This window comes from Lepisma saccharinum, chromosome 21 (genome assembly GCF_977018435.1).
Source record: "Lepisma saccharinum chromosome 21, izLepSacc3.1, whole genome shotgun sequence".
In the NCBI taxonomy this organism is placed as follows: Eukaryota; Metazoa; Arthropoda; class Insecta; order Zygentoma; family Lepismatidae; genus Lepisma; species Lepisma saccharinum.
This window is the reverse complement of record NC_139249.1, coordinates 5,096,575-5,123,189: the sequence shown is the minus strand read 5'-3', so window position 1 is coordinate 5,123,189 and position 26,615 is coordinate 5,096,575. Positions and strand designations below refer to the sequence as shown.

Genomic DNA, 26,615 nt, shown 5'->3' with positions numbered 1-26,615 from the left:
TTGCCTCTCTATTCGATCTTTGTATTCTCTTTTGCCTGCCACTACGCACACATTGCACACAATTCTCCCCATACAACAAATGGAAAAGCAATCAGGCTACTGTTAAATGACTCTTTTCTTGATTTTGCATTAACACTTTCCACTGTCAAGATATGTTAACTTGGTTCTGTTTCGTATTCCCACAATTTGGCTTCGTGCAGTAGGTGTTCATATTGCAAAAAAGGAAGGGGAAAAAAAACGTAGGCAGGTATTTTAACATTTTAATTTTCATCCGTTTCATGATTGTATGAAAGAATATGGTGGAAAAATACACTACTAAAGACAATATCACTAATAATAATTGGCCGCCGCTGTGCCCGAGCGTGATAAGCCGTCGGCTTTTGATCTCGCTGCCGAAATTCCCGGGTTGGAGTCCCGGCCTGGGTATGATTGTTTATGAGTGTTCCTTCATGCATTTTATCATACACTAATCCTCATCGTTGCGATTAGCCAAAAGTAAAGTAAAAAAAGAAAGATAATAATAGTAATAATAATAATATGAATCTAGCCCCCATGGTTTCTTTATGACTGTCCTCTTATCAATTTCATGGAGTCATCATTCATCCTCATTGTTGCGATTAGCCAATAAATGGTAGAGAAGCTGCGAAAAATAAGATGTAAAATAATAACAGAATTTTCTCCGCAGAAGGAAAAATAAATGCTCCAGAACACATGCAATGCAGGAAAAGAGTGTCCTGTAATGTGAGTCCGTAAACCAAATGTAACTCACGAATGAAGAAGTTTACGTGAAGGTTTCGTCTTCTACGAAGCAATACAGGCTTGGATGGCGCAGTGGTAACGTCGTCGCCTTGTAATCAAGGGGTCCCGGTGGAGGCACAAAGGGGTTCGGATCCCACTTTAAACTGTAGGTCCAGTCCCGATTAGTCATACTGTGTATTGTGGACTTAAAGCACCAAATCAACAACCAACCAACCAATACAGGGTTGGAAACACTACAGTTATAGGTTTGGAAACACTGCTCTTCTCGGGAACTACTCTACCAGGCGAAACTAGACGATATAAAATTCCGGGTTGCATAACCGTAAGGGAGGGCGTTTCTTTCGAATTTGTGTGTACATATTTAGCATTTGTGCGGTTTCCCTGTACCAGCGCCTTTTTGCATAAACAAAAGATAATCAGCTCCGTTGCCCGAAGGTTGTATCTCTGTTTTTGTGCCCCATTCTCTTGTACTTCAGTCAAGAGGCAACTTCGCTAACAGCTGTGATAGCCAGATGGTTGTTCTTACTCCGCACCCCTGTAGTGAGCTGCATAAGAAGAATAGAAGGTATTTACCGTGAGTCCGAATATTAAGGCGATGAGAAACAGTTACGCACCATGTGTGCATTTATTTGAATATCGTCGGAATGGGCAATGCCACTCAAGAAATACGTAGGGGTACAAGAGAGTATGAATTTCTCCATATGTGGCAGGTAGAAGCGTTTTTCAAAGTTGATTATTAAGCAAGATACGACCTGTAAGAGATATGACGAATAAGAATTTTCTGAATCCCGTGTATTCCTTATGAGGAATGAACTTCAACATCAAGTTACAGCTAATCAAATGGGAGTTTCGACTTTTCTGCTGGGCAATCACTTCTTCAAACTGCTCTCTTCCCGTTGATATCATTTTCTATTCCATCGGAAGTTTGATATTCCCAAGATAACAAATAAAAAAATACTCCCATATGCCCAATGCATTTCTCCTTGCCTCCTGGCAGTGTTGCCAAACCTGGTGCGCATAAAAGAGCTAAATTTCACCTTAAATGGAGTTAAAACGGACTTTCAAGGAGCTAGATTTACGAAGTGCTTCCTAGAGTAATGTATGTTGTCGAAGGGGTGGGGCGCTGCTATTACCGTTAACTCTAAATTGATGACAATTTATTCTTAGTTTTCATCATCTAGATCCGGCGGCATCACCTATCTCATGGATCATGGTCGTACGAAATCGAAAATAAAGGATTCTCTGATAACAATATTATGCCAATTTTACGTCAACACGGCGCTATAGAAAAAAAGTAGCTGGGGATATAAGAGAGGATGGGGCGACGCAGCCAATATAACAATATCACGTCACGTCCAAAATGTATAATTATGGCAAAAGTTGGTCTATGTGGGCCGGAACCAGTGAGTGAGGCACGAGGGCGGGCGCCCTAGCTCACAGGCAAACGATTGCAGAAAGAGCCAGATCTGGCTCCAAGAGATCTAAGTTGGCAACACTGACTCGGTGGGAAAAGCCAGGCGGAGACTGTCTCGCATGCCCTTAAGGCTTCTTTTTTCTTTTCTTTTTTTTGACACGGTAGCACAAAGATGTTTAGGCTATTAAAATGCAGAACTTGAACAGACAGTTCAGAGGAAAGATTGTTGTAGGTAAGTGGGTGCATTTGATTTTACACAAAACGGACATAATTTTTGCTACGTACGGGGTAGGCGAGTTGCTGTTTAAATATTATATGCTATCACGCAATTTTCTCTCACGAGCAAGAAAAACTAAAATCTAGAGAATAAATATTAAAAAATTACAGTACTCACTCGGTGGCGAAGGTCGATGCAATCATGTTTCGTAGTGCGCAATTTCGCTTGTACAGTACTTCCAGTCTATATCCGACATATTCACTATTATCAGAAGGTAGGCATGGAAAACGAAACATTCCTAATCACGTGGACACGTAATATTTATTTTAGATTTGTTAGCACCCCAAACGGCTTGCATTATGCGAGTTTCCGAAGTTATCGCTTTTTTGACTCTGGCTAATCGCGACGATGAATGATGATTAGAGATTATATTGAGGAAGAAAATCGATTCCGGAACTTTCGCTGCCGAGAACGTGATTCAATCTCGAACACCGAGGCACTGTGGAGGCGGGGTCGAGTTCTGTTAACTTCTTCCAGTGGGACCTTCCTCGCAAATTGTAAAACATACACAAGAAATATAGCTTCCTATACTGCATACACACACGAGCAATAATTTCTTAAATATTTTTATGCAGTCATATCTTCGTTCAGTTCTAATCTAAACGATACACAAATGTGAATGCAGATGAAACAAGAAAATACTGTAGTAGCACTGTCCATACACCTACTTTATTATTTGCGAACTCACGGTAAACAAAACAATCGACAGAGAAAAAATATGCAAGGAGAAGGGCTCTATTTCAATCACTCACTTCCCCACGAAGCCCAATGTTGCGTTCGATTAAACAACTTGTCAGTCACGCCACCTGTCGGCGTATTTTCTAAAGATGTTCGGGTTTATGCACACATCACCTAAATAGTTTCACTTCAGATTAATACTGTTCGTATATTATCTGCGTATATCATCATTCAGAAGCAAAGGTCAACATAACGAGCACTGCGAAAAAATTGTTCCGGTTTATAGCGGTAGAAATAAATCTAAGCACAAATTTGTTTTCCTTTCTATGTCTAGGAAGTTTATTTTCGAATACTTGACGGAAATTTAATTGTTAATTGAGAACAGGGGGAAGGGCAATTTTAAAGGTAATTTGTCTCCAAACCTTGAATGGGGAGCACAGAGGAGGGGTGTAAGGACATATTTAACTTTTAGGAGCGTGTTGCGAAAATTTGGAGTGATTTTATTTTTACTTCGGCAGGTTATGCTACACAGTACTTTCACAACTGAATGTTTTTTTTTAAAAAAAAATACTATGGTAGTACTAGAAATTCAACACACGCTTACATAGCCAGATATGAATGCTTTTATTGACAAGTCTTCTATGATATGTGGTAGTGACTAGACTCTTTCCTTGCCCAGTCATCATTGTAGTTAAATCCCATTTTAAATTCTTGAAATATGAGTTATAACTGCTTTTTGCAGGATATTTTAAAATTGCACTTGAATCTCAATTTCAGAAATGGCAGAGAAAGCAGCATCAAATACAAACCAACAGATGCAGCTAGTGAATGATCAACAGCAAGAATCACCTACTGCACCTGCAGCAGAATTCTATAATAGATACATTACTGAACTTGATGGTTCTCAGGAGGATCTGTACAAATGCCTAGATAACATTATCACAATGAGAGGTTAGTTCGGTTTTGCTTGTCTGTATCATATTCTTAATTGAATATATTTGACCTAACTTTTATTTTTCAATTCTTTAATGTATGGTTTTTATTCTTCAATTTACAATGTTTTCTTTTCCATACACATTTCTTTGCAGTTTGAAGGGTGACTTTCTTATTACAAACAACAGAACAAATGTTTATATTTTAATTCCTTTAATGTACTTGTACTAATTATTAGTAGTTAGCGAGCTCACTTTCCTCCTGCTACCTTGTTGATGAAGACAAAAACCATTAAGAATTTACAATAAAATTCAGCTGCAACCATCACTACTTTCAATTTACCACCCAAGTTCGAGTCCTAGCTTAGGTGTTCTGAGTGTCACAGCAATTTCATCTAATCATTCATTCTTATCATTGCAATTATCCAAAAAAAGGGCAGAAAAGCAACACTAAATAACAAAAGTACAAATACTTAACCAAAAGCAGTGCTGGGGGGTATAATATTCCCACCGAGCTCTGACCAAAAGTAAGAGTTATACAAAATATTTTAAAATAAGTCATGCATGAGCTAGTCCAGTCCCTATGTACTACGTTTAAAATCAATGAATAAACAGAAAAAAATATTCTTTCTTTTATTGACTGAGATAGTGCTCCCTAGCAAAATTTTAGTAAAGCATCCTCCCAGTTAACCCTAAAGCTCAACCAAATATCCTCCAAGCTAACATTCTCCACTTAGTGCTGCTGAGTTGTAGTTTTTCCATAAATATTACTATTGTTTAATGTAAAAGTTTTTTCTTGTTTTTGTAGAAGGACGATTGATGGGTTTGGTTTATTTTACTTTTCTGCAATGTTTGGCTAATTACAAAGATGAGGAGTTATATGATGGAAGGACGCATACAAAGAACACCCATATGCACGCTCTGCTAACCACTACACCACGGAAGTCAATAAGGGTGAAGCAAATCAATTAGTATTCTATCAGTAATTGCTGTTAAAAGCATATCTCTGTATTAGCAAATTACCAATAATTTTCTCAATTCAATATTTCTATAAATAGTCTGTATTTGTGCAACATTTTTTTTTGAAACCATTGCACTTCTGTGCTACATTAATACATTAATAAAGAAGGTGAATGAACCATTCATGTTCTTAAGGGAACATGTAATTTTATATCCAACCAAGAGAATATTGGTATTGGTAAATTTTATATTGGTGGGCACGGTGGCTCAGTCAGTAACACGTTTGACTAACATGCTATAGGTCCCGGGTTCGATCTGGGAAGTTTTCTAACATTGGAAGCGGCCCCAGCGCTCACCCAGCTTCGAATAACATGGGTACCTGGGGGAAACCCTGGGGGGTAGTGGTGGTCAGGGGCATGGTGCTGGTCACATAACACCACTCACAACCGGATCAAGAAAGTGTGGGGCGTTACCCCTGCACCCCATATACGCCTTCATGGCATGGTGCTAAGCACAGGGGAACAATTTACCTTTTTAAAATTTATCTTTCAGAAGAGGCTGCAGAACTTCAGATAGAAATTGGATCAATGATTTCCCCAGTCATTATTGAAAACTTGGAAAAAAACAAGACGAGGATTTCCATGTGCAAGAAGTTTCTTGACGTGGTTGAGGATCATTCAGAATGTGTACAAGGACCAGAGATAAAGCAGTAGTTTCTTTTGATTGCACTTTTTGATTTCTCTTTGAGATCAACACTTTCATTTTTGTTCATTGTTTAAATAACACCAATTCACATACTGTTACTCAAGTCTTTTTCATAATTGTAAAGGGAGAGATACCCTAACTTGTTGGATTAAATATAGTGTAGAAGAAACGTTGAATGAATTACAAATAAAATAACTCATTGCCATCTTCTTTGATTTATCTTTTCTCTCTTTAAGACACTTTTACTAGTGAACTTAAAATAGACTGTATACAACTCAAATTTACAATAAGTATCAGCTGTTATTTACAAAATGACCTCAAGGCTGCAACATTGATCAAGTGAGCTCCAAAATGCCATTTAAAAATGGCACCACTTCTACACTCCCACACCATGAAGAAGGGTTGTTTCTTGCCCTATGGAAGTCTAAAACCTATAGAAATTCTCCTGCAAATGCAAATTCAGTATCTCTCTGTATGCTAAACACACTGCAAGTTTATGAATGGAGGAGGAATTTCGACAACGGTCTCAGTTCGCAGGCAGATGGTGCAGCGGCTTGCGAGTAACTCCACGTGCATTCCAAAGATTATTCTTCTTGAAGTATACCAGCGAGGGTGACAGAACTGACTTCACAATTCAACTCATTAACAAGTCATCGAACTACTGGAATCACGGGGAAAAGCGCAACCTCAACAGGAATGCAGAACTCGAAATGGACCTGGCTTGGCTGTGATGGTAGACCAAGATCATGGACGTGGGAGAGAACACCCTGCCTGATTGATCCATCACCTAAACCAGATCCATCGCACACACCAACTACATAAAACCTAGTTTCATGCTCATCAACCCATGAAGACGAGAGTGATTTTCACTCTCAAAAGTTTGGAACCATATTGTCAAGCCAATGCCAAAACCATGAATGTGATCTTTACTTTGAGAACGTAAAACCATTTTAATATTTACTATCCTGGGAAAAAAAACAGAACACGTTTACACTTGGATAAATGTTGCCATCGGTAAACTGTGTACCTACTTATGGCATTTCATTAGGTCATATGAGTTACCACAGAAGTAACAAGAAACAGTCAGAAACTGCACTTAGGTGAAAAAAATCAAAATTTGCACATTCATGGATTTAATGTTGGCGAGACGAAATCTGGAACTCACCCAGCTGATAGCCTGACCTACTATTTTCATAATGGTGGGTAGGTTCAAGTGATGCACTCTGAAAGTTATTTTACTTGACTGCCTAACTTGGTGTTTGATGTCAACAAATAACTAAGTACTTAACACAGAAATGCACTTTTGCTTTCTTAATATTCCTTGAGCAGAGCTTGGAAATTGATGACTTACAATTTTCATAAATCACAAAACAGTTGTGTCCTTGTGAAAGTACTTGAATAATTCAACATAACTGAACGTACTTGTTAAAAACAACACACAAATATCATGATAAAATAACAGAGTTTGTCCAAGCTTTTGATTCCATCTCGGAATCACCATCAGGGCTGGTCGAGACACGGCAAATGGGACGCAGTCGAGGTTCCACTAATGCTACTCGCTGTGTCTGGAATCGGAAGCTTGGACAAACTCTTACAGGGTCTTTTATCGTGCTACTTGTGTGTTGTTTTTAACAAATATGTTGCCGGCATATATAACGTAAGAAGTTTTCTTACTGTCATACAACTGGACATCTTGCGGTTTAGAAGGTAAAGAAAAAAAATCAACTGATTTATTTTACCTCGCTTTTCTACCACGTTTGGCTAATTGCAAAGATGAGGATGGAAAGATCAACCTGATGAAAGGGCGATCACAAACACACAAGTCCCTAACAGGATTATACTGCTTTCTCTCTTTCCAAAGACAAATTTGCACAAAATAACTCTGAAGGAGAAAAATCCAGTTTAAAAACTTAAAGTAAACAAAAGAAAAACAACTGCCAAAAACTGCAAAATCAAAATGTTTTCTGGTTCTAACTGAAGGGAAAAAGACTAGCATTGTCTTCAAGGTTGTGAAAGACAATGACTTTTCATGAGAAAGTGAAAACATGCATAGTTCTAACAACAATTTTTCACTTCATAAAGAACATATTTACCCTCTTCAATACCCAGATTATTACACAAAATAAGGAACAAAAAAATGTATTGCTCAAGTGAAGTAAGAATAAAGAAAAATACATCAGATTGAATGGATTTTATTTGTTTGAAGTAATATAGCAAGTGCCAATTATTCTTACTGAATTGATCACTCCAATTGAATTTATTATGCATTTTATGCATCATGGATGTTTTCTAACAACTTTCACAATCTGCTTATTGGCATGTTATAATTATTGCAGTAAACTTAAAAAGAACAAAACATTACATTCGGCTGCACTTGATTCACAAAGATCTATTTACAATATTTACAAGTACGGCGAGTAATTCAGTCTTTGAACCACAAACATTATGCATAATACTCTCTCTCTCTGACAGTACAATCATAATACTTCTTCATCCATTGTGGGCTTTTCATGAATATCAAGAGGAAAAAACATAACTGTCATGTTCTCACACACCAAGAATACATACCATAAAAACAATTGACAACAGAATCTATTAAAAGGAATGTTGAAAATATAAACATTATAGAGGAAAATTGGAAAATACAAGAACAACTATTCTGCCATCATGAAAATGAAGCACTGTGGGTCACATACAAGTGCTCAAAACAGTACAATTTTGTTCTATGAAGCTGACAGCACAAGAAAAATAGCTTGGAAAAAAATACATAATGAAGAAGATATTTACAGCTTTAGAACTGTAAAAAAATCTTTTAAGTATGTATTTTTATACACATTACAGCAACTTCTCTGTTCAAATATATATATAAGATATCTCATGATTAAAAAACATGGAAGAGCATATGATTCTCGCCTCTTGTCAACATTTTTAAACTTGTGACCAGACAATAGAACAACAAAATTCTACTTTTCTGTCCCATGCATTTCTGACTACTTCCAATATTAGTCAAAAGTGTCTCTTAAGTGACTGATAAAAAAAAGCAAGCTTACTATTTATAGCACTGAAGCCAGTGTTGACATCCTAACAAATATCACTGCTATATTTATACACACTGAAAAAATTTAGATACAAGTAACAGATACCTACACTACATTCTTGCAAGTGATTGAAACTGTGAGGTAGCTTGATCCCTGGCAAAGCAGATGTCACTATAACATGCAGTAACGTTACATTATCAGCACAGTATAATAAATAATAGTAATGATAGTGGATAATAATATATTTTCCTCGAACAATGTAAGAAAGCATGTGCATTGTGTCAAAGTATTGAAAAAATAAAATTCAGTTGCTAAAGGTATATTATGCTACAGTTAAATGAATGCAAACATAATAAACCATATTTTCATCTGTAAATACATGAAACTAAGTTTACAAAATGTTTCAGTTAATAATTGATGATTGCATCTATTGGACTATTCAGAAAAAAACTTTTGGTAAGCTTAAAAAAAAAAGACCTATTTGTTACTGTCAGAATCAAGTAAAGAATCAGGCAGTAGATTTCTTTGACGAGGGTGTACTGTTTCCTGGTATGGCCAGTGCTTTCACAATGGTGGTAACGATAAGCAGTTAAAGTGTAAAGACTCTTGACAATAATACATTTATCACAAATATGTGCCTCTTTATAAAAACCTAGTGAAAATTATTCTCTGAATAGCCTGATGCATTCAAAGGCAATTCAAACATTATGATAACAGGCTTATCATCTCATATAAATGCTGATAAAAATTGAGAAACTCATGAATTTTCATTACAAACAAGGGAGTTTCGTTTCATTTTCATGATGACAGTGTTTACCTTGTTATGCAGCAAATTAACATGGAATGTTGTGTACAAATGCAATAAATTTAACACTGACAATACAGTATTAGGTATGACTAGGCTTTGTTGACACATTGATTCAAAGTCATCACATAATTATGTTTTGCAAGTTGTATGTATCCTAGCGGTCACTTCTATTTAAAAATACATTATATATAAATTAATGTTAAGTTTTGTCAAAGATGCTTTCATATGTTATTCACGCACACGTGCATACTTATCTGAGCAAAAGTATTCTGTCAACATTAAAAAAACATCATGCAAGTTTGTATCTGAAATAATGATACACAAAATAAGTTAACAGGCAGGGTACATAAAAGTAACATAATAATCAAAACACAACCGTCTCTTCCTTCATTTCGATCTAGTTCTCCACACTAGACTCTTTGAAGTAACTATTTTTAACAAATACTCAGATTTTTTCACAGTTTTAAAACAACTGTAGCAAAATGTTTTCCATATTACACAACACTGGTGTGTCCTCAACACAAAAATGTAACTGTACAACATCACAGGAAATTGGAAAGTGAGGAAAGAGTTACGAACTATATGCTACAAGTTCGCTTCCCCAGATTCTGTGCTTGACGAACTGGAAAAAGAGTAAGTCTTGCTACTCTCTCTTCTTCGGGGAAGATTAAAATGGAGTTCATCTGTCATCTCCTCAATGGAAGAATCCTAAAAGCAATTAAATATGATTACGTTATACACAATGTCCTCAAGTTATGAACAACTGCACAGTAAAATATCATTCAAAATTATTGTGTTAGTTCAATTCTGATTTAATCTTCACAAAGCATAACAGTGGAACCTCTATTTTACATTAAATTCTCATGGTCCCAATAAAGCTATATGTTAAGAAGTTTTAACGAATTTTACAATTTTCCGCATTTTAACTTTATTCATCTTGGTTCACTGACAAACATAAAATTAAGTTCCAATGTATACTTCTTAAAAAAAAAAAAAAATCACACTTCAACGAGAAAATATAAATTATTTAGGACAAAAAATATTAATAATTAGTCATATATTTCAGGTTTTAGTACAGTGTTATATGATGATTTTACAGTATATACTCAACTATCCTGCACCCCTGAATAAGGTGCCCACTTAGATTTTGAAGGAAACTTTATGGGCTGTATTAGTGTGACGTCACAGCAGACAACGAGCTGGAACTGAGTCTAAACAAATAAAAACTTTATTTCTCTATTCAAATTCATTGAGTTTCCCATTGCAAAGGGTAACTTTAAGAATCGTGACAGCAGTTACGAAACAAAAATGTGATGTGCATCGTACATCAATGTAAAGATGAGATTTCGGAGAATATGTCTATATATAACATATACCTTACAGATGAGAATGTAAAGAATAAATGGAGTAGAAAATCGAGTAAAGTGAATGCTCCAAAAGGAATCCGATCTGGAATCGCAGCCAGTTCAATCGCCTGAGGCTGCTGGTTTCTCCATCATCCATAGCGGCAGCATGACCGACTTGAGATCGGGTGAGCTTCGGCCCGGCTTCGGCTGTGCTCGGAACTGGAACGTCCAACTTTTGTATAAAAATGCATGATTTTCTTACCCTGGTTATTCTTTACCTTATCCTCTGTAAGATATGTGTGATATATAGTCGTATTCTCTGAAATTTCATTACATTGATGTACGATACGTATCATAATTTTGTTTCATAACTGCTGTCACAGTTTCCGATGGAAAATCCCATTGATTTGGATAGGAGAAAAGCACGGCCCGTCGTTTAGACTCAAATCTTGGTTTGTCGTCTGCTGTAACATCTCCACTAATATGATCCATTTTTTCCACTTTTGCAGCAAATGTTTGTACAACAGAATTTCTTTTGCTCTTTTCAATACAAGGGTGTTTCACTTGTCTTCAATTTGAAAGAGGATAATATTTCTTCAGCAAACTTCACCCAGTCTGTACCCATATAAGCAGCACACCTTCATTCCTCACCATATTTGTAGGGGAAAAAAGTGGCAGGTACTTAAGTGAATACAGTACGTCTTGAAATTTATGTTTTCCCTCATAATTCACTTAGTCTTCCCAGTACCAAAACAACAAATGCTAGATTTTCCACGATGCTCGTAGATGCTCGCAAATATAGTTCACATGAAGCTTACCCTGAAGAAAGTCTGCACAGATTTTGTTTCTTAATTCAGAATTTAGTATTTCAGCATTATTTTGCAGGCTCGTTCAAGTGGGAAATCTTTTCAGAAAAAGTCACAACTGACATAGGTTTCAAGTCAAGATGAGCCTTAATCCTTTGACTATAATACTTTCATTTTCATGGCCCAATGTGCAAAGAAATTTTTCTGCTCAATAAAACTGGTCTAAATTCAACTTTATCTTTCATAACTCAGGTAGTAAAACTAAACTTACTTGCAACTGACGCAGTGGAGGCCTTGCTCTAATACCAAACGTGGTTAGCCGATCAGTTGGGCAGTGAGAAAGCATGAATTTTAGTAGCTGAAACTGCAAGAAACATATCCTTTAGTTAAACATAAAAAGTAGTTTGCTGCAAATTACATGTTCAAAATAAAGATTTAGAATTTGTTCATTTTAAGTCCACTTAGAACTGAGATAAGCTATAGTTTGAAGTATGACCTGATCTGATCTGATCCATTGAGCAATACAAGGATTGAACCCGGGATACATTAATTACAAAGCTACACCATAGGACCACAAACATTTCAATATAAGTATTACTGTTGTATAAGTTCCTAACCGTGCGGTCTAAGGTATCATGCTTTGTGCTCCGGCTACGGGATGCATGCAGGTTCGAGTCTCTCGGGGAAAGTGTAACAACTCTTGCTGAGATATCAGCCTGTGTATGGGACTGGTGGCCACTCACCATCGAGAGGAAATTGGGGAGCTACGAATGAGTGTAGAGAACCCGGTCATGGAAGAATACAACAATGACTGGGGGTTCGACGGGCTGACCACATATCTCCCTGTAATTGGTTGGATGATCTCCCACCTTGGAAGGTGAGAGTGAAGCTGGCAGTCGGTAGGTAGACCCTTCCCCTCATGGGATGTTGCACCACAGGATATTATTATTACACTTCTTTAGGCCAGGATATTACTTTGAGGGCCTGTTTTTCAATGTCCAGTTATTCTTTCTGTTAACTATCTGCCAGTTGGAGCCAATCGCCACTCTTAACCAGCACCGGTTTTTTCAATGTGAAAGTAACTGGGAGTTAGCGAATCGTGAGTTTGTACTCGAGAATAGTATGTTGGTAATGCTGAAGTGCGGAAAATAGGGAATCGATCTGCACGCCATCTATTAGTATAGTTTCAAACCGCGTGGATTGGCACACAGCCTGGCATTCAAAAGCACGTTCTTACATACGAGAAACCTATGCAAAACATGATTGGAACAATGGCCGCATATACATCGTGCTTACGAAATAAATTAACGAGCACTACAGATTTGGCTTTCTTCTAATAAAAGTCAATTCCATGTGGGGGAAATTCTGTTATGATGCACAAAAGCATATACTTTCTTGTAGAAGAAGCGTGAAGAACTCGAAAGTCGAAACATTAATAATATCTGTCTGCTGATATAAACATTATTAATATGTAGATATTCTACATTTGACTGAATGCTTTGCACCTCTCTATGCATGTTTGTTGAGCGAGAAAAGACATGTTAGTAAGCATGCTTTGTAGGCCAAGTTCTAAAAATATAAAGGTACGAGTAATAATAATTTTAAAATTTACTGTAATATTTTTCCAAGAAGATCGTTTAACAATAAAGCATGAATTGAAGGCAACACACGTAATAAATAATTGACAAAAAAAAAAAAATCTGTGATCAGGACTCGAACTCAAATTACAAAACACAACACGCTCCGCAAGGTGGTGCTGCTAACCACTGCACCAAATTACCGTTTGGAGTTTCAACCACCTTGTAGAACGGATATCCTTGTCACAAATTCTCCAACACAACCTCACCAAGCGAATTCTAGCAAGTACGCTGTTTAATTTCCATATTTGCATGGACAATGGTAAGCTCTGCCAAACAAAAGAATTCTTCTTCTGTACAAATTTAACATTTTTATGAATCATATCTTGTTTAATCTGACAGTGAAGTTGCGAGTGTGGAACTTCGATAGCTGCATGGGGCAGCCATGTTGCTTCGCAACTTCCAGTTAGGCTGGTAACTGCAAGAAGAAGTACCAGTAAAGATAATCGCCACCAGAGTTCCAGTTACGAGCTAACTGTACATTGAAAAACCGAAATTTTCACAAACTTTCAGTTACGTGATAACATGAACCTTAACAGGACATTGAAAAATCGGCCCTAAGAAATTAAAACTAGGTCAAATGCAAGACTACCACAAAATTCATTTTCTTCTCTTATTCCACTGCATATGACATCAGAATTAATAACAAGAAATAAAATGTAAATTAGCAAATAGATTGTCACACAAAATTTTAGATAAACCAATGATGAGAACAGCAAGTTAAAGACTGTCAACAATTCATTATGTATATCTGCATTTATAATGTTTTTTGAATTTTTTTTTTCTTTTTGTCAATTTTTGCTGCTCAGGACAATCAAGATGAATAATAACTGGAATTGGGTGGCCACTTGAGAACCATGATAAAATTCAAGTATAATTCCCAGTTTTCAAAACGAACTTTCCAAAAATTCACGGGTACAAGCAGATGTCTTCTCTATTTCAACCTTACGTATTACCGCCTTCTGACCACACACACACAAATATATATATTAACAATATAAAGGGTCTGTGTGATTCCAATGTATTAATAAATTGTAATTCAATTCAATTAAATGATACATATATTTAAAATATTTAATTTAAGGTGCCATTTCACATACTCAGGCTCGAAATACATTTACAAACACATGTCACAAATGTTACGGGATATACTAATCTGTGAAAAATTGTTAATTGTATACGTTCCCAAACCAAATTTACTTAATAAACTTCAAGATATCTTATCTTGTAATAATCTTCAGTCTGTCAGATATATTGTTCTGCAAAGGACACTAACAAAGTAAACAGATTGAGAGAATTTTGTTTTCTTTTCCTTCCTCGATGAAAATAACTAAACTGTGAAAATCTTGCCTCGAGTCATTTGTAACTGAATGAATTCATTTGGACCAATAAAAGTTGTAATTTCTCACATCTACGGAGAAAAATTCAAGTACAATTCATGCATAATTCCCGGAGCCAATAATTCACGCACACTTCCCGGAATTCAAGGAATTCCCAGTGAGTAGACACCCTGTGGAAGGAACGCAATGAAGACCTCATAGCTGAACCAGGACTCAAACCTAAAATCTTCAGTGGCAAGACCACGAGTTGATCGCTACAACTTGGCTATAGAGACGGCATTCCATTATTTAAACGAAATACCCAAAGGTAAGTTATTACAAAAGGAATTTCTTTCACTTATCTGTTTTTATTCTCATGAATATTTTTACTATATAATGAGACGATAGTTAGCTAACTTCAATCTTGCAATAATTGTTTACATATTCTTGAAGTTCACACTCAACAACAATGCAATACTTCAAGTTTCTTGAAATCTTACATTACTTTTTGGCCTCTCTGAAAACCAATTAACCTAACATGAGATTACAGAGAGAGAGTTACCTCCAGTGGAAAGTTATGTTGAAAATCAGGTGGGAATATATTTGCCCTGAGATTTGTCAATGTCCTGAGCCTTTCCATCTGCGTGTTGAATGGTATCAGCAACTCAAAAAGGATTAGCCCCAAGGAATAAATATCAACCTTATAATTGTAGGGTTTTCCTTCCAACTGAAACAAGAAAAATATTAGAGAATTTTGAGTACACAAAATACACTTTTTACTCTTAATGGCATTAAAGCATGGAAACAAAATAATAAAATTAATAGACATATTACAGGTGCAGCAATATCATTTTAACCAATACTGATGAAGTGATGACATTCTAGCAATCTGTTATAGAGTAACAAATCTTTCTTAAGGAACGTAAAAAGTTCCTTACGTAAATTAATTAATGTATACAAACAAGTGATTCCAATAAATTTTGCCTTGGAAAATATACAGTGGAATCCCGATTGTACTTTTTTCCCACATTATACATTCAATCTTTATAATTCCAACATAGCAGAATGTTAAAAAAAAATTCTCAATTCTACATTTTCCCACATTTTAAGTTTCAGCTTAGTTTCCTGTAAAACGTAAAATCGAGGTTTCACTGTATATGATTTGTGTGTTTACACAACCAAAGCATATGAATTGAACCTGTATGTTCATAAAAATAACAACAAAATAACAGTGGGGATAGGAGGGAGGGAGGGAGGGAGGGAGGGAGAAGGAGAGGGGGAGGGGGAGAGAGAGAGAGAGAGAGAGAGAGAGAGATAACAGATACTTGCACTAAATTACAATCTATTAATAGATATATATCTAATATCTGCAATTTTAGTGATAAACCGATAAATATATACATGCTGATACCAACAGAATACCAATTAATATCATCACTATTATATATGTATATAATTTTACAAACGAAACAAGCATTTGATTTATTTGATGAATGATATTAAAAGTGGCTAGAGAATTGAGCTACTGACATCACCAGTATGACCAACATCGAGAATGTGTGGTGATCCGTCTCCACCCCGCTCCCCTTATATGGTATGCACAGGGGATAGCTTTACCTTTTATAATTTTTGTTAATATAATTGAAATAAGTTTTATGCTTGTTTTGTGTGTATTGAATTAACAGTGTTTGAACTTGAATGTACATTTACCTCCTTCCATAAATGCATTTAAATGAGTGCCTTCGAACTTTATTGCACAAAAAGAAGTTGCACATTTAGAATGTTCAATAATATATAATAATAATAAATAACAATATTATTATTTTGCTTTTTAGCTCAAAAGAAAAAAACTGCAGAACGTCAGAATTGCGATAGCAATTTTCAAGCGATTGACACAAATATCATATTAATAAAATTATCAGAACTTCCTCCAATGCAGCGAGATTTGTCACAATCCCCATTTCAGCTTAGATAAAGTGACACAATCACATCATACTTGCATTTTTGCATACCTGTTCAGGACTCATATAAAGCTGAGTTCCAACTTGGGCAGTGTGCCTTTGGCTTGACTTGGCCACCACAGTTTCCTCACATGGTGTCCTTAGGTCCATCGTTTCAGCCATGGCTGTGACCAGGCCGAAGTCACCAACCTTTATCTGGCCATCTTTGGAAAAGAATATGTTGGAAGGCTGAAAAAGTTTGATGAAATGATATTATGATATGTACAATTTAAGAAGGTATTGTGCATATTATGTACTATTTGCAGACTGACGTTTTGATCCAATTATAAATCAACATTTCTCATTGATAAGAAAAGCCAGTTTTATTTTCCATGATGGTTCACAATATGCAAGGAAAAATCTTGGTAAATTGATGTATATAATAATTAGAGTGGAATATTTACACTAAGATTAAAATATATTTTGAACAACTTAATTATTACAGTCTTCAAGCATTTGTATCGATATTGGCACAGCCATAATAAAAATGGATACTTTTGCTATCACGTCCTTTACTTGCCAGATCTGTCACTATTTGTGACCCATTTTCAACCATTACAAAAAGGAAGATAAAAGATACCAAATCAACACTAACGGAGGTTTCAGACCAAAGCAAAAAGTGGCACAGGGTGTTCATACTGAAGTGACAAGAGACACAGGGGTCCCTTCAGTCTATAACAAGTGTGGCTTGTCATGTCACTCCAATATGAAAGGTTGTGATTATTTGTGAAGGTTCATTTCCAAGGTCAAATATCGCTTGTCAGTTAAAACTGAAGCTTAGCCAAAGAAGTACAGGGTGTCTACCAAAATAACAAATCCAAAATTCTTGACTTTTTCATGTCTTTTTCTAGACTTTTCTTTCCTTCTTCTTGACCTCCCCCCTTTCTTTCTACTTAAGTATAGTTGGAAATAAAGGAAATGGATAATTTAATTTAATGAAAAGCACCTACCACAAGGTCGGTTAAGATGAAAACTGAAGCTGTACGTTAACAAGAGATTTAGAATTGTTTCAATTATTAATGCATGTAAAAATTAAAGCATCAGAGTTCATCCTGGATGGGGAAAGGTCACATTACTTTATTTAATTCTTTTACAACCCTTCACGTATACAAGAATGTAATTCTTAAAAACAAAAGTGAACAAATGTTAACCACAACTCAATACAATTTTAGATTTCCAAATATTCAATTTTATCAAATCTCAATAGCTTACAGGTACATCACAAATTCACTATACTGTAAAAAATATCAAAAATTCTTGACCACAAGCATATTTTCTTAACTTTCTTGACCTACTTGTTGATTTCTTGACTTTTTCTTGACTGGTAGACACCCAGAAGTATCAAATTGATTTCTTCAAGCTATTTTTGCAAATGGTTCTAGAACTTTCTAGATCAGGGGTACCCAAAATTTTTCATATGCAGGGTAAGTAACCATATTATATGTTACTAACATTAAACACCATGCCACAAGCCAGGAGTTCTGTAAGTGCTAATGCAGGCAAGATGTAGCCCGTTGGCTGTAGCCCTAATCTAGATCACTGTATAATATTTATTGAATCTATGTTTATACTGCCAACTTCCATGATGGAGTGATTAGCACAATGTGCTATGACACCAAGGGGGCTGGATTCAAATCCCAGCCTGGGCATGAGTGTTCTCTGTGAATGTCCCTTCGATTTCATGACACATCATCACTCATCCCCATCTTTGCGATAAGCCAAAAGTGGCATAAAAGCCAAGTAAAATGAACCAAATCAATCTGTTTACATTGAATTCGAATTCTTATTTTACGTCCACTTTATGCACTGATATGCTAATCAGGACCTGGATCTACAGTTCTGGATCAGTGGGTTCTGAAACACTATGTGGCTGCACTGGGTATCGAATCCCACACCCGTTCATTACAGGGCGACGTTTCCACTGTACCATTAGGGAGGCCCTACACTGATACATATAAGATAATTTAAGATGAAAATTACACAGAATTTATGCTTATCAAGAATACCTCAAAACCGGATGTTTTATTTAAAAAAAACATGGGAGTACACACCATTTGATTTAACTAGCCTGTATATATTCTAATATGTAGCTGCTATGCAAATTAATCCCTGATATCAAGTAAAAAATATTAAGGAGTATTTATGTATATTTACATAGACTTAGCAGTTGTTACTATGTCCCCACCAACTCTACTTCCTATACCCATGACTATGAAATAGACTACAGTTAACAATTATTTTCATATATTGGTGATAACAGTTATCTTCTGACTATGATTATACCAAGTAGTTGGAAAATGCAACTGCACCAGCTATATAAAATTGTCCGTGCCACACAGAGTATGACTTCGTAGTCCAGAGGAAGGCATGCCAAAGACACAGGTTCCTTCCCTGATTAAGCTTCAATTTTCACAAAACTTTTCAGTGCAAAGAACTAACACTAAGTGGCAATATGTAACTTTGTACCACACCTTATACTAGGATTTCCCATCCCTGAAGAAAGCATAGATTCAAAAATCTGCACTACCAACAAAGCAAAAATATATATGTTACAACAGTTGTTTTTATGTAGGTGACGAAATACAGCATGAAATATCACCTTTTTTTTATAACTTTTCAGTAAGTTGTATTATATAGATACTGTTAATCAAACAAAACAACCAATGTGAAAATGAAATCTTTCACTGAATTTGTCTCTTAAATAACAATGCCACTGAAATTTGACTGCTAATTTTTCACAAATCGAAAATAATGTAACTTTAACAAGGTTCCAAGTTTGCCAAAGGAAGTTCGCTGAATTTTCCACATATTTTTAAAAGTAAACTTGCACACAATTCTGTAATGCTGTTCTATTCTAAAAAAATATTTTTTAAGTTCCATTAAATCAAACAAATGAACATGCTATTGGAAGTAATAAACAAAAATAAATTATAAAACATCTTTTACATGAAATCTTCCTAACCAAGAAGTCAGTTGTAGTAAGGAGTGTAAAAATTTATTCATTCTCTGTTTCATTACCTTTTCCCCTGAAGTACCTGATTTCTCCAAGTCAGTGTGAACTGTGTACATAGGAAATAACCATTTTCTAACTTACCTTCAAATCCCTATGAATAAGACCCTGCATGTGGACATACTCGACAGCTGCCACAATCTGTTCAAAAATCTGAAGCACTTTCTGCGGACTGCGTTCGACTCCGTTCTCGTGCAACCAATCTTTGAGACTCTCCTTCCTGCACAGCTGCATCTGGATGTACAAGAAGACTCTCGTCGATCTAGGTGACGAATTCACCGTACTACTCAAGTCCAAGGATCTAGGCCTTTGGTGCCTTTGTCTAGAATGACTAGTGCTTAGAGAAATGCTTTGTTTTGTTTTGTTAATACTATTTGAGTTACTGTCTGTCACGGAAACAATATTTTCCTCTGTGTCTTCCTTTTCGAACACGTCATCGTTCCCGCTAGTTTTGCTCCAACTTTTACTCGCGTCGAACACAATGAAGGAATCACTTTTCTCGTGCTTGTCAAATCTTTGTCTCGTTCCAATGTCCACGAATGGTTCGCTCGTTTGGTCCGATTGCGAAATGCTGCTGCTTCTATCGACATCCACAATGACCGATTTGTCCTTTAACATGGTGTCTTCGAACGGACGCAGGGGATTATACAGCAGAAGAGCATTATTTTTCTTCTCCAACCTTTCCTGTGGCTGAATATTAACAGACACTGCATCACCAAGGGACGTCAAAGGAACAGTACTGGATCCAATATCACTAAAATAAATAAATAAAATTTAGTAAAAATAAGTAACTTCAAATATTTTCATCTATATTTACTGCTTGGCACAGACAATGATGCATTAAATATCAAACAGTGCATTTTGACTAAGTAATGAAGTCCAGATTTGGAATGTACTTACTGTTTTCCCCACATCCCCTTCATCAAGAGATAAAACAAAAACAGTAAAAGTTTAACTAAAACATGGCGAAGTAATTAGGTTAAAAAAGGTTAAGTTAGTTGCCAGCCAGAGATGGGGTAGAAGGAGCGACAGGACACTGCATTGTCTTCCCCCATTTTAACCTTTTTTAACCTAACTTACCTCTCCACGTTTTAAACTTTGACTATTATTGACTTATTTCTTTTAAACATTGACTATTCTTGACTTATCTCCTGAAGAAGCAACATGATGTGGTGACAGCTAGAGGAAAATAATAACTACATGTCAAAGCTTACTTATTGAAATGATGGTATGTGGTGTAAGTTATGCCTTATCTGGTGCATTTTAAAATGTTAGGATTTAAATTATTCTAGAAATGATGGTATGTGGTGTAAGTTATGCCTTATTTAGTGCATTTTAAAATGTTAGTATTTAAATTATTCTAGAAATGATGGTATGTGGTGTAAGTTATGCCTTATCTGGTGCATTTTAAAATGTTAGGATTTAAATTATTCTAGAAATGATGGTATGTGGTGTAAGTTATGCCTTATTTAGTGCATTTTAAAATGTTAGTATTTAAATTATTCTAGAAATGATGGTATGTGGTGTAAGTTATGCCTTATCTGGTGCATTTTAAAATGTTAGGATTTAAATTATTCTAGAAATGATGGTATGTGGTGTGAGTTATGCCTTATTTAGTGCATTTTAAAAATGTTAGGATTTAAATTATTCTAGAACATAAAGGACACACAAACATTAAAATTTCTAACATACTTGAAGTATGATTTTTACTTTACTTCTTTAGGATAATTGTGACAATGAAAGATGAATAATGATTACAGTGGCATCCTGATTTTTTTTAAAAAATGAAGATATTGTTTTGTTTCTTCCCACTTCACCTTATTCCACATGAGTTATTACAAACTTCAGCTAATTAATGAAAATTGAACTACGAAACCATGAAAGGAAAATACATTTAATAAACTGATATGCCTTTAAAATGTCTCTGGAATCATTTTTGGCACTTATTGCCAATACAGAATTTACGTATGATTACTGCATTGTGCAGAAACCTACTTCTGTACTGAAAGCATATGAATCTGATCAAAGAAACAAAATAGGCATTGAGGTCAATATCTAGACTCTACTCTACACACATAGTGTCCACAAATTATTGGATGTTTTTATAATACTACAGTTTCACTAATATTGAACAGACAGATATGATGATGCTAATATTATATTGAACAGACAGATATGATGATGCTAATATTATGTCTGTCTGTTCAATATCAGTGGAACTGTAGTATTATAAAATCGTGGACACAGTGAATAACAAAGTAGGCATTTTCAGTACTTTGATTTCTCCTTGCAATGTGTTAGTGGTTAGAAGTAACCAAGAATCAGGGTTTGCAATTTCAACTTCTACTTGCCTGTCTTGCCACGATTTGTCAGCTTCTTCCTGCCATCCTGGGGGCGGACACTCCAGCCAAGCATTGAAGTAACGGACTATGTTCTGGTGGTCCAGCTTAGCCAAGGCCTTCACCTCCCGCATAACCTTTTCCCGAGATTCATCCCTGTGTGACGTAAAGGACACAAGTTGAGAGATGTAACACACTATTACAACCTAACATACACATTTTCTGAATTCTAAATTATAAATTAGCAGTTTAATGCCCACCACTGTAGCAGTAAGTGTACAGGAGCCTTTTTAGGCCTTCTAACAATCAGAATATCAGGTGGAACGTCATTTCAAGGCAGTTGACACACAAATCCGGACTTTTGTCTCTCACAATATATCACAGATCCATCTTCTCAACAGCATATATTTCAAGTGCGGCAGTCAGATACAAAATGCTATAAAATAATGTTAGGAGATTCACACTCCACAATAATTCAACTTTCAATGTGGACCAAGGACAAGCCAATCAACTTTGGCAACAAATCATAAGAGATAATAGTAAAAACTCATCGGAAGTCACTGGAACATGAGTGACATCTACTGAACCAGTGCACGAACTATGATCTAAATTTGCCATACACTCCTGATGGCCAAAAGCAACAGCCATTTGTGAATAGTGACATTAAGTTAATCACCTAAATCAATACACCAAAAAAAAAAAAATTTTTTTTGCAAGTGTCAAGGAATTAATATTTATTTATATAAAAAGTGAATTTTAATAATGTTTGAGCTATGAACAAAAAATATTAGGGATGAGACAGATTAATCGGTACTCTACAGGTATCGGCCAATATAGGCATATTGGTGTATCAGAGAAAATACTGATTATTTTACTGATCCGATATATCTATAAATATATTATGATTTAGTGCAAAATACTGCCATTTTGATATAATTATTATGGATAATCTCCTTGAAAAAATGTCTAAATATGGACCTTCTTTTGCACTGCAGTCAGGTCAAAACACACATTTATTAAAAAGGTCAATGAACCAATCAGGTTCTTCAAGTAACATTTGGGATTTAATATCAGCCCATCCCTAAAATATATTCAATTCTGTACATAAGAAAAATTAAGAATCACAAAAATATTTAAGTGAACAATTTGATCAGGGAGTCGCTTCCAAGTGCATATACTACTTGAGTAAGTGCTTACCTGTTGGGAAGACCTATTCTCTTCACTGCGTAGTGGCAATCGTCAATTTTATTCTTTGCTTCGAAGACTACCCCAAAGCCTCCTTTGCCCAGACACTGGATTGGATCAAAATCTGTCAGGTACCTTGATATATATTCTGGAGTTTTGGGTGCACCTAAACCTGGAATTGCGATAGATTTTACCAGCTGCATGTCAATTCCAGAATCTTTTTCCTTTGAAGGTGAAACGTGTTTTTCTACGACGATGATTTCCTACAAATAACAAAAACACACGCATTATTACCTAGTACTTACAAAATATTAGGAAGGAGTCAATATGATAAGGAATGAATTTTAATGACAAATATCAAATTTGCTTGTACAAAGAAAGTACTAATGTAGAATATACTGATAGCAATTCTACCTGATATAAAGTCCAAAATGTTCCACAAAGAACTTGAATGGCTAATTAAATTCATGATTTCAATGGGTTTTGCTTTGAAAAAGATGCTAGAAATTTACACACTCGCTGTACAACACCAGAGTACATCAATTAAACTTTTACAGTAGGGCTGAGTCAATACCAATGTATCAGTATTGGTATTGAAAAGTATCGGTTGGATTTTATTTACCAATACCAGCCCGTACTTTTCTGGCATTTTGGTCTTTCACAGGGTCCGCAAAAATGCCACACAACACTTTCGTGGAGTGTAATTATCCTGAAAATTAAGCAAAATATTGCAACAGGAGTGTGTGAAAACTGGATTTTGTGATTTCATAAGAGATGTGGTGTAAATACTCACACAGTATTAGATTAATTAGTATTTTGAACAACATCAATTACTACAATTGTGTGGCCGCGGTGGCTCAGTCGGTAACGCGTCTACCATGCCAAAGGTACTGGGTTCGATCCCCGGCCGGTTCAAATCCGGGAACTTTTCTAACGATGGAAGCGGCCCCGGCACCTACCCAGCGTCGAATAACATGGGTACCTGGGGGAAACCCTGGAGGGTAAAGGCGGTCAGGGGCGTGATGCTGATCACATCACCCCCACTCACGACCGGATCAAGAAAGTGTGGGGCGTTACCCCCACACCCCCTATATGCCTTCATGGCATGGTGCTATGCACAGGGGAGCACTTTACCTTTACCAATTACTACAATATTAATGTGTCAGTATCAGTGAGAAACACTTCAAAGTGGTTATGAGCTCAGTGCTACTTTAAAGTTATCAAAAAATACTAACAAAATGGCTGAATTTTGCACTAAGTTACATGATATTTAAGGATATATCATCGGGAAAAGAATTCTCGTAATTTTCTTTTTCTCCTGATACAAGAACTGGTCAAAAATATCAAAGCTGGATTTAAACTGACTGAATAAAATGTTGATACTTAAATGACATAAAACTACAGTTAATAAAGTAGGTATTGCACTATGTTGAACTAGTTTGAAACAATACCTAAACAACAATCAATATTGGTGATACACTGCCACATTTTTTTGCAGCTGTCTGAACAAACTGAAAAGTTTGAATTCCTTGAGTTACCTAATTTCATCATTCAATAATAATAATGAAAAAGATAATTGTATATAAAACCAGGGAATTACAGTACCTTGCGAACAACTTCCCTTGACTTCCGTATGAGGTGCAAGAAACGCTGAGTGACCATCAAGTTCACCACAAGAGCTGTTGTAATACTAATTACTAATACTTCTTTCCTGCAACACAAAGAAAAAATACTAAGAAACTATATTCTTGTAGAATAACAACACACTGATACATCTTTGATTGATTGATTTATTTTGCTAATTGCAACGATGAGGATGAGTGATGATATGATGAAATTGACAAAGAGACACTCACAAAGAACATCCATGCCCAGACTAGAAGAAAAAAATAACTAACACCCAAAAAAACATCAATAGTGTTTATAGCAGTAGTAATAATAGTTAGATTATTCTAGAAACTGAATTATATCATTCTCCTCACACTCTAAATGTAAAACGTCATTAGAGAAATATAATTAATGACAAGGGACCTATTGGACTTCAAGGTCCCTAGTGCGATGTCTAAGTAGGACCATTCGAAACCATCAGCACGAAACATGGTAACAGGAAAATTGCAGCTGCTAATGACTCACCATGTGCATAGAGAACAATGGGAAGTAAATGTACTGGAGGTGCAGAAAGCAACCTTCTACAGACTGTATATCGTACACTTCACAAAATCGACATCATCGATGTTCACAAAATGTTCATAAACACACCTTTAACTTGCACCATGAGCAATGAATGTAAATGACACGTCACCGATCACAAAAGTTTCCGCCAGCAATATCAAAGGTGAACTCTTTGGGAGTTGTAAAGCATTCAGGACAATTAGCTAGGTACCCACTCTTACAGAATGCATAAACAATGATACTGGTAAAAAGTGGTGACGAGAACTGATTTAAGGTGATGGCATGCAAGCAAATGCCACTTTCCTCTCACTGTTGGAAATTGCTTGCATTCCTTTCTGCCGCAGCTTTGGCAACAGTTGCCGTAGTTATAAGGCAACGTTTGCTTCTTTTAGGACCATCAATGCTTTGTTTTGGTGTCAACACTACTAGCACTACAGACAGCACTGAATGCTTCAACTTTGCCATTCGACTACGTCCCGTAGCAGAAAGTCCAGCTCGCATTCGAATACCTCTCGTTGCGACCCCTGTTGCCATTAGCAGCCAATATCACACATGCGTGGTACACGTCATGTGGAGCTTCGAACACTGTCAACACCATTGGACGATCGCGACCTCGAAGTCAAATAGGTCCCTTGTAAGGGGGCAAGTGAGTTCTAGTGTGGAATATCTTCCCAGCAATTTTAAGGGACTGAACTATCACCGAGAGATGTAAATATCAACACCAGTTAAACTGAAGTGGACATCGCAGAAGTAACGAAAACACTTACCACCAAAACCAGAGAGACACAATAATAATCTGAACGGGCGTATCTTCATCAGATTCATATTCTTCCTCAGTATGATTATCCTGGTACTCTTCGTTCACAGAGTTCGACACATTTGACAAATAATCCATGTCATCAGTTGGAGAAGGTTCTGCATTGTACAGGTAATATCCGTTACCTGAAAAATATCAGCAAAAGTTAGTAAATCACATTAAAAATAAATCTATCTAGTTACCCATAATGGGATTACATGCTGTGTTCAGAAGTTGCTATATTTACCTGCACATATACAAACTTAATGTAGAAAGGGAGATATCATTTAATACATGGAAAAATAATTTCCAATACGTACTGCGGAAATTGATATTTCTATTTAAAACTTTATGAACATAGGTGATATTAAGGAGGAGGTTAGCATCAAGTCAAACTAATACGTCATAGAATATTTCTGAACTGTGAACACACT

At 36.0% G+C, this 26,615-nt stretch overlaps 2 protein-coding genes across 5 annotated transcripts in view; one reads left to right on the top strand and one right to left on the bottom strand.

Annotated features, from left to right (window-relative positions):
- Positions 1-5,917, top strand: part of LOC146004254 (uncharacterized) — a 39,200-nt gene extending 33,283 nt beyond the window's left edge. For 2 of the 4 annotated variants that reach the window (XM_083142936.1, XM_083142939.1), the window contains exon 3: positions 5,573-5,917. In XM_083142936.1, the coding sequence (XP_082999062.1) occupies positions 5,573-5,733 (161 nt within the window). In that variant the 3' untranslated portion in view covers positions 5,734-5,917. Of the gene's footprint in view, positions 1-2,267; positions 2,406-3,485; positions 3,534-3,905; positions 4,080-5,572 lie in introns of those variants that run through there. The other 2 variants (XM_083142935.1, XM_083142937.1) reach the window with 2 other exon arrangements.
- A 1,984-nt stretch (positions 5,918-7,901) lies between these two features.
- The window catches only part of PEK (pancreatic eIF-2alpha kinase), a 41,718-nt gene continuing 23,004 nt past the window's right edge, over positions 7,902-26,615 (bottom strand). Inside the window, exons 9-17 of the mRNA XM_083143378.1 lie at positions 26,153-26,327; positions 24,819-24,924; positions 23,226-23,476; positions 22,041-22,184; positions 19,774-20,443; positions 16,692-16,868; positions 15,242-15,406; positions 11,995-12,087; positions 7,902-10,279 (exon numbers count right to left, since the gene is read on the bottom strand). Coding sequence (XP_082999504.1) covers positions 10,157-10,279; positions 11,995-12,087; positions 15,242-15,406; positions 16,692-16,868; positions 19,774-20,443; positions 22,041-22,184; positions 23,226-23,476; positions 24,819-24,924; positions 26,153-26,327 — 1,904 coding nt within the window. The 3' untranslated portion in view covers positions 7,902-10,156. The remainder of the gene's footprint in view (positions 10,280-11,994; positions 12,088-15,241; positions 15,407-16,691; positions 16,869-19,773; positions 20,444-22,040; positions 22,185-23,225; positions 23,477-24,818; positions 24,925-26,152; positions 26,328-26,615) is intronic.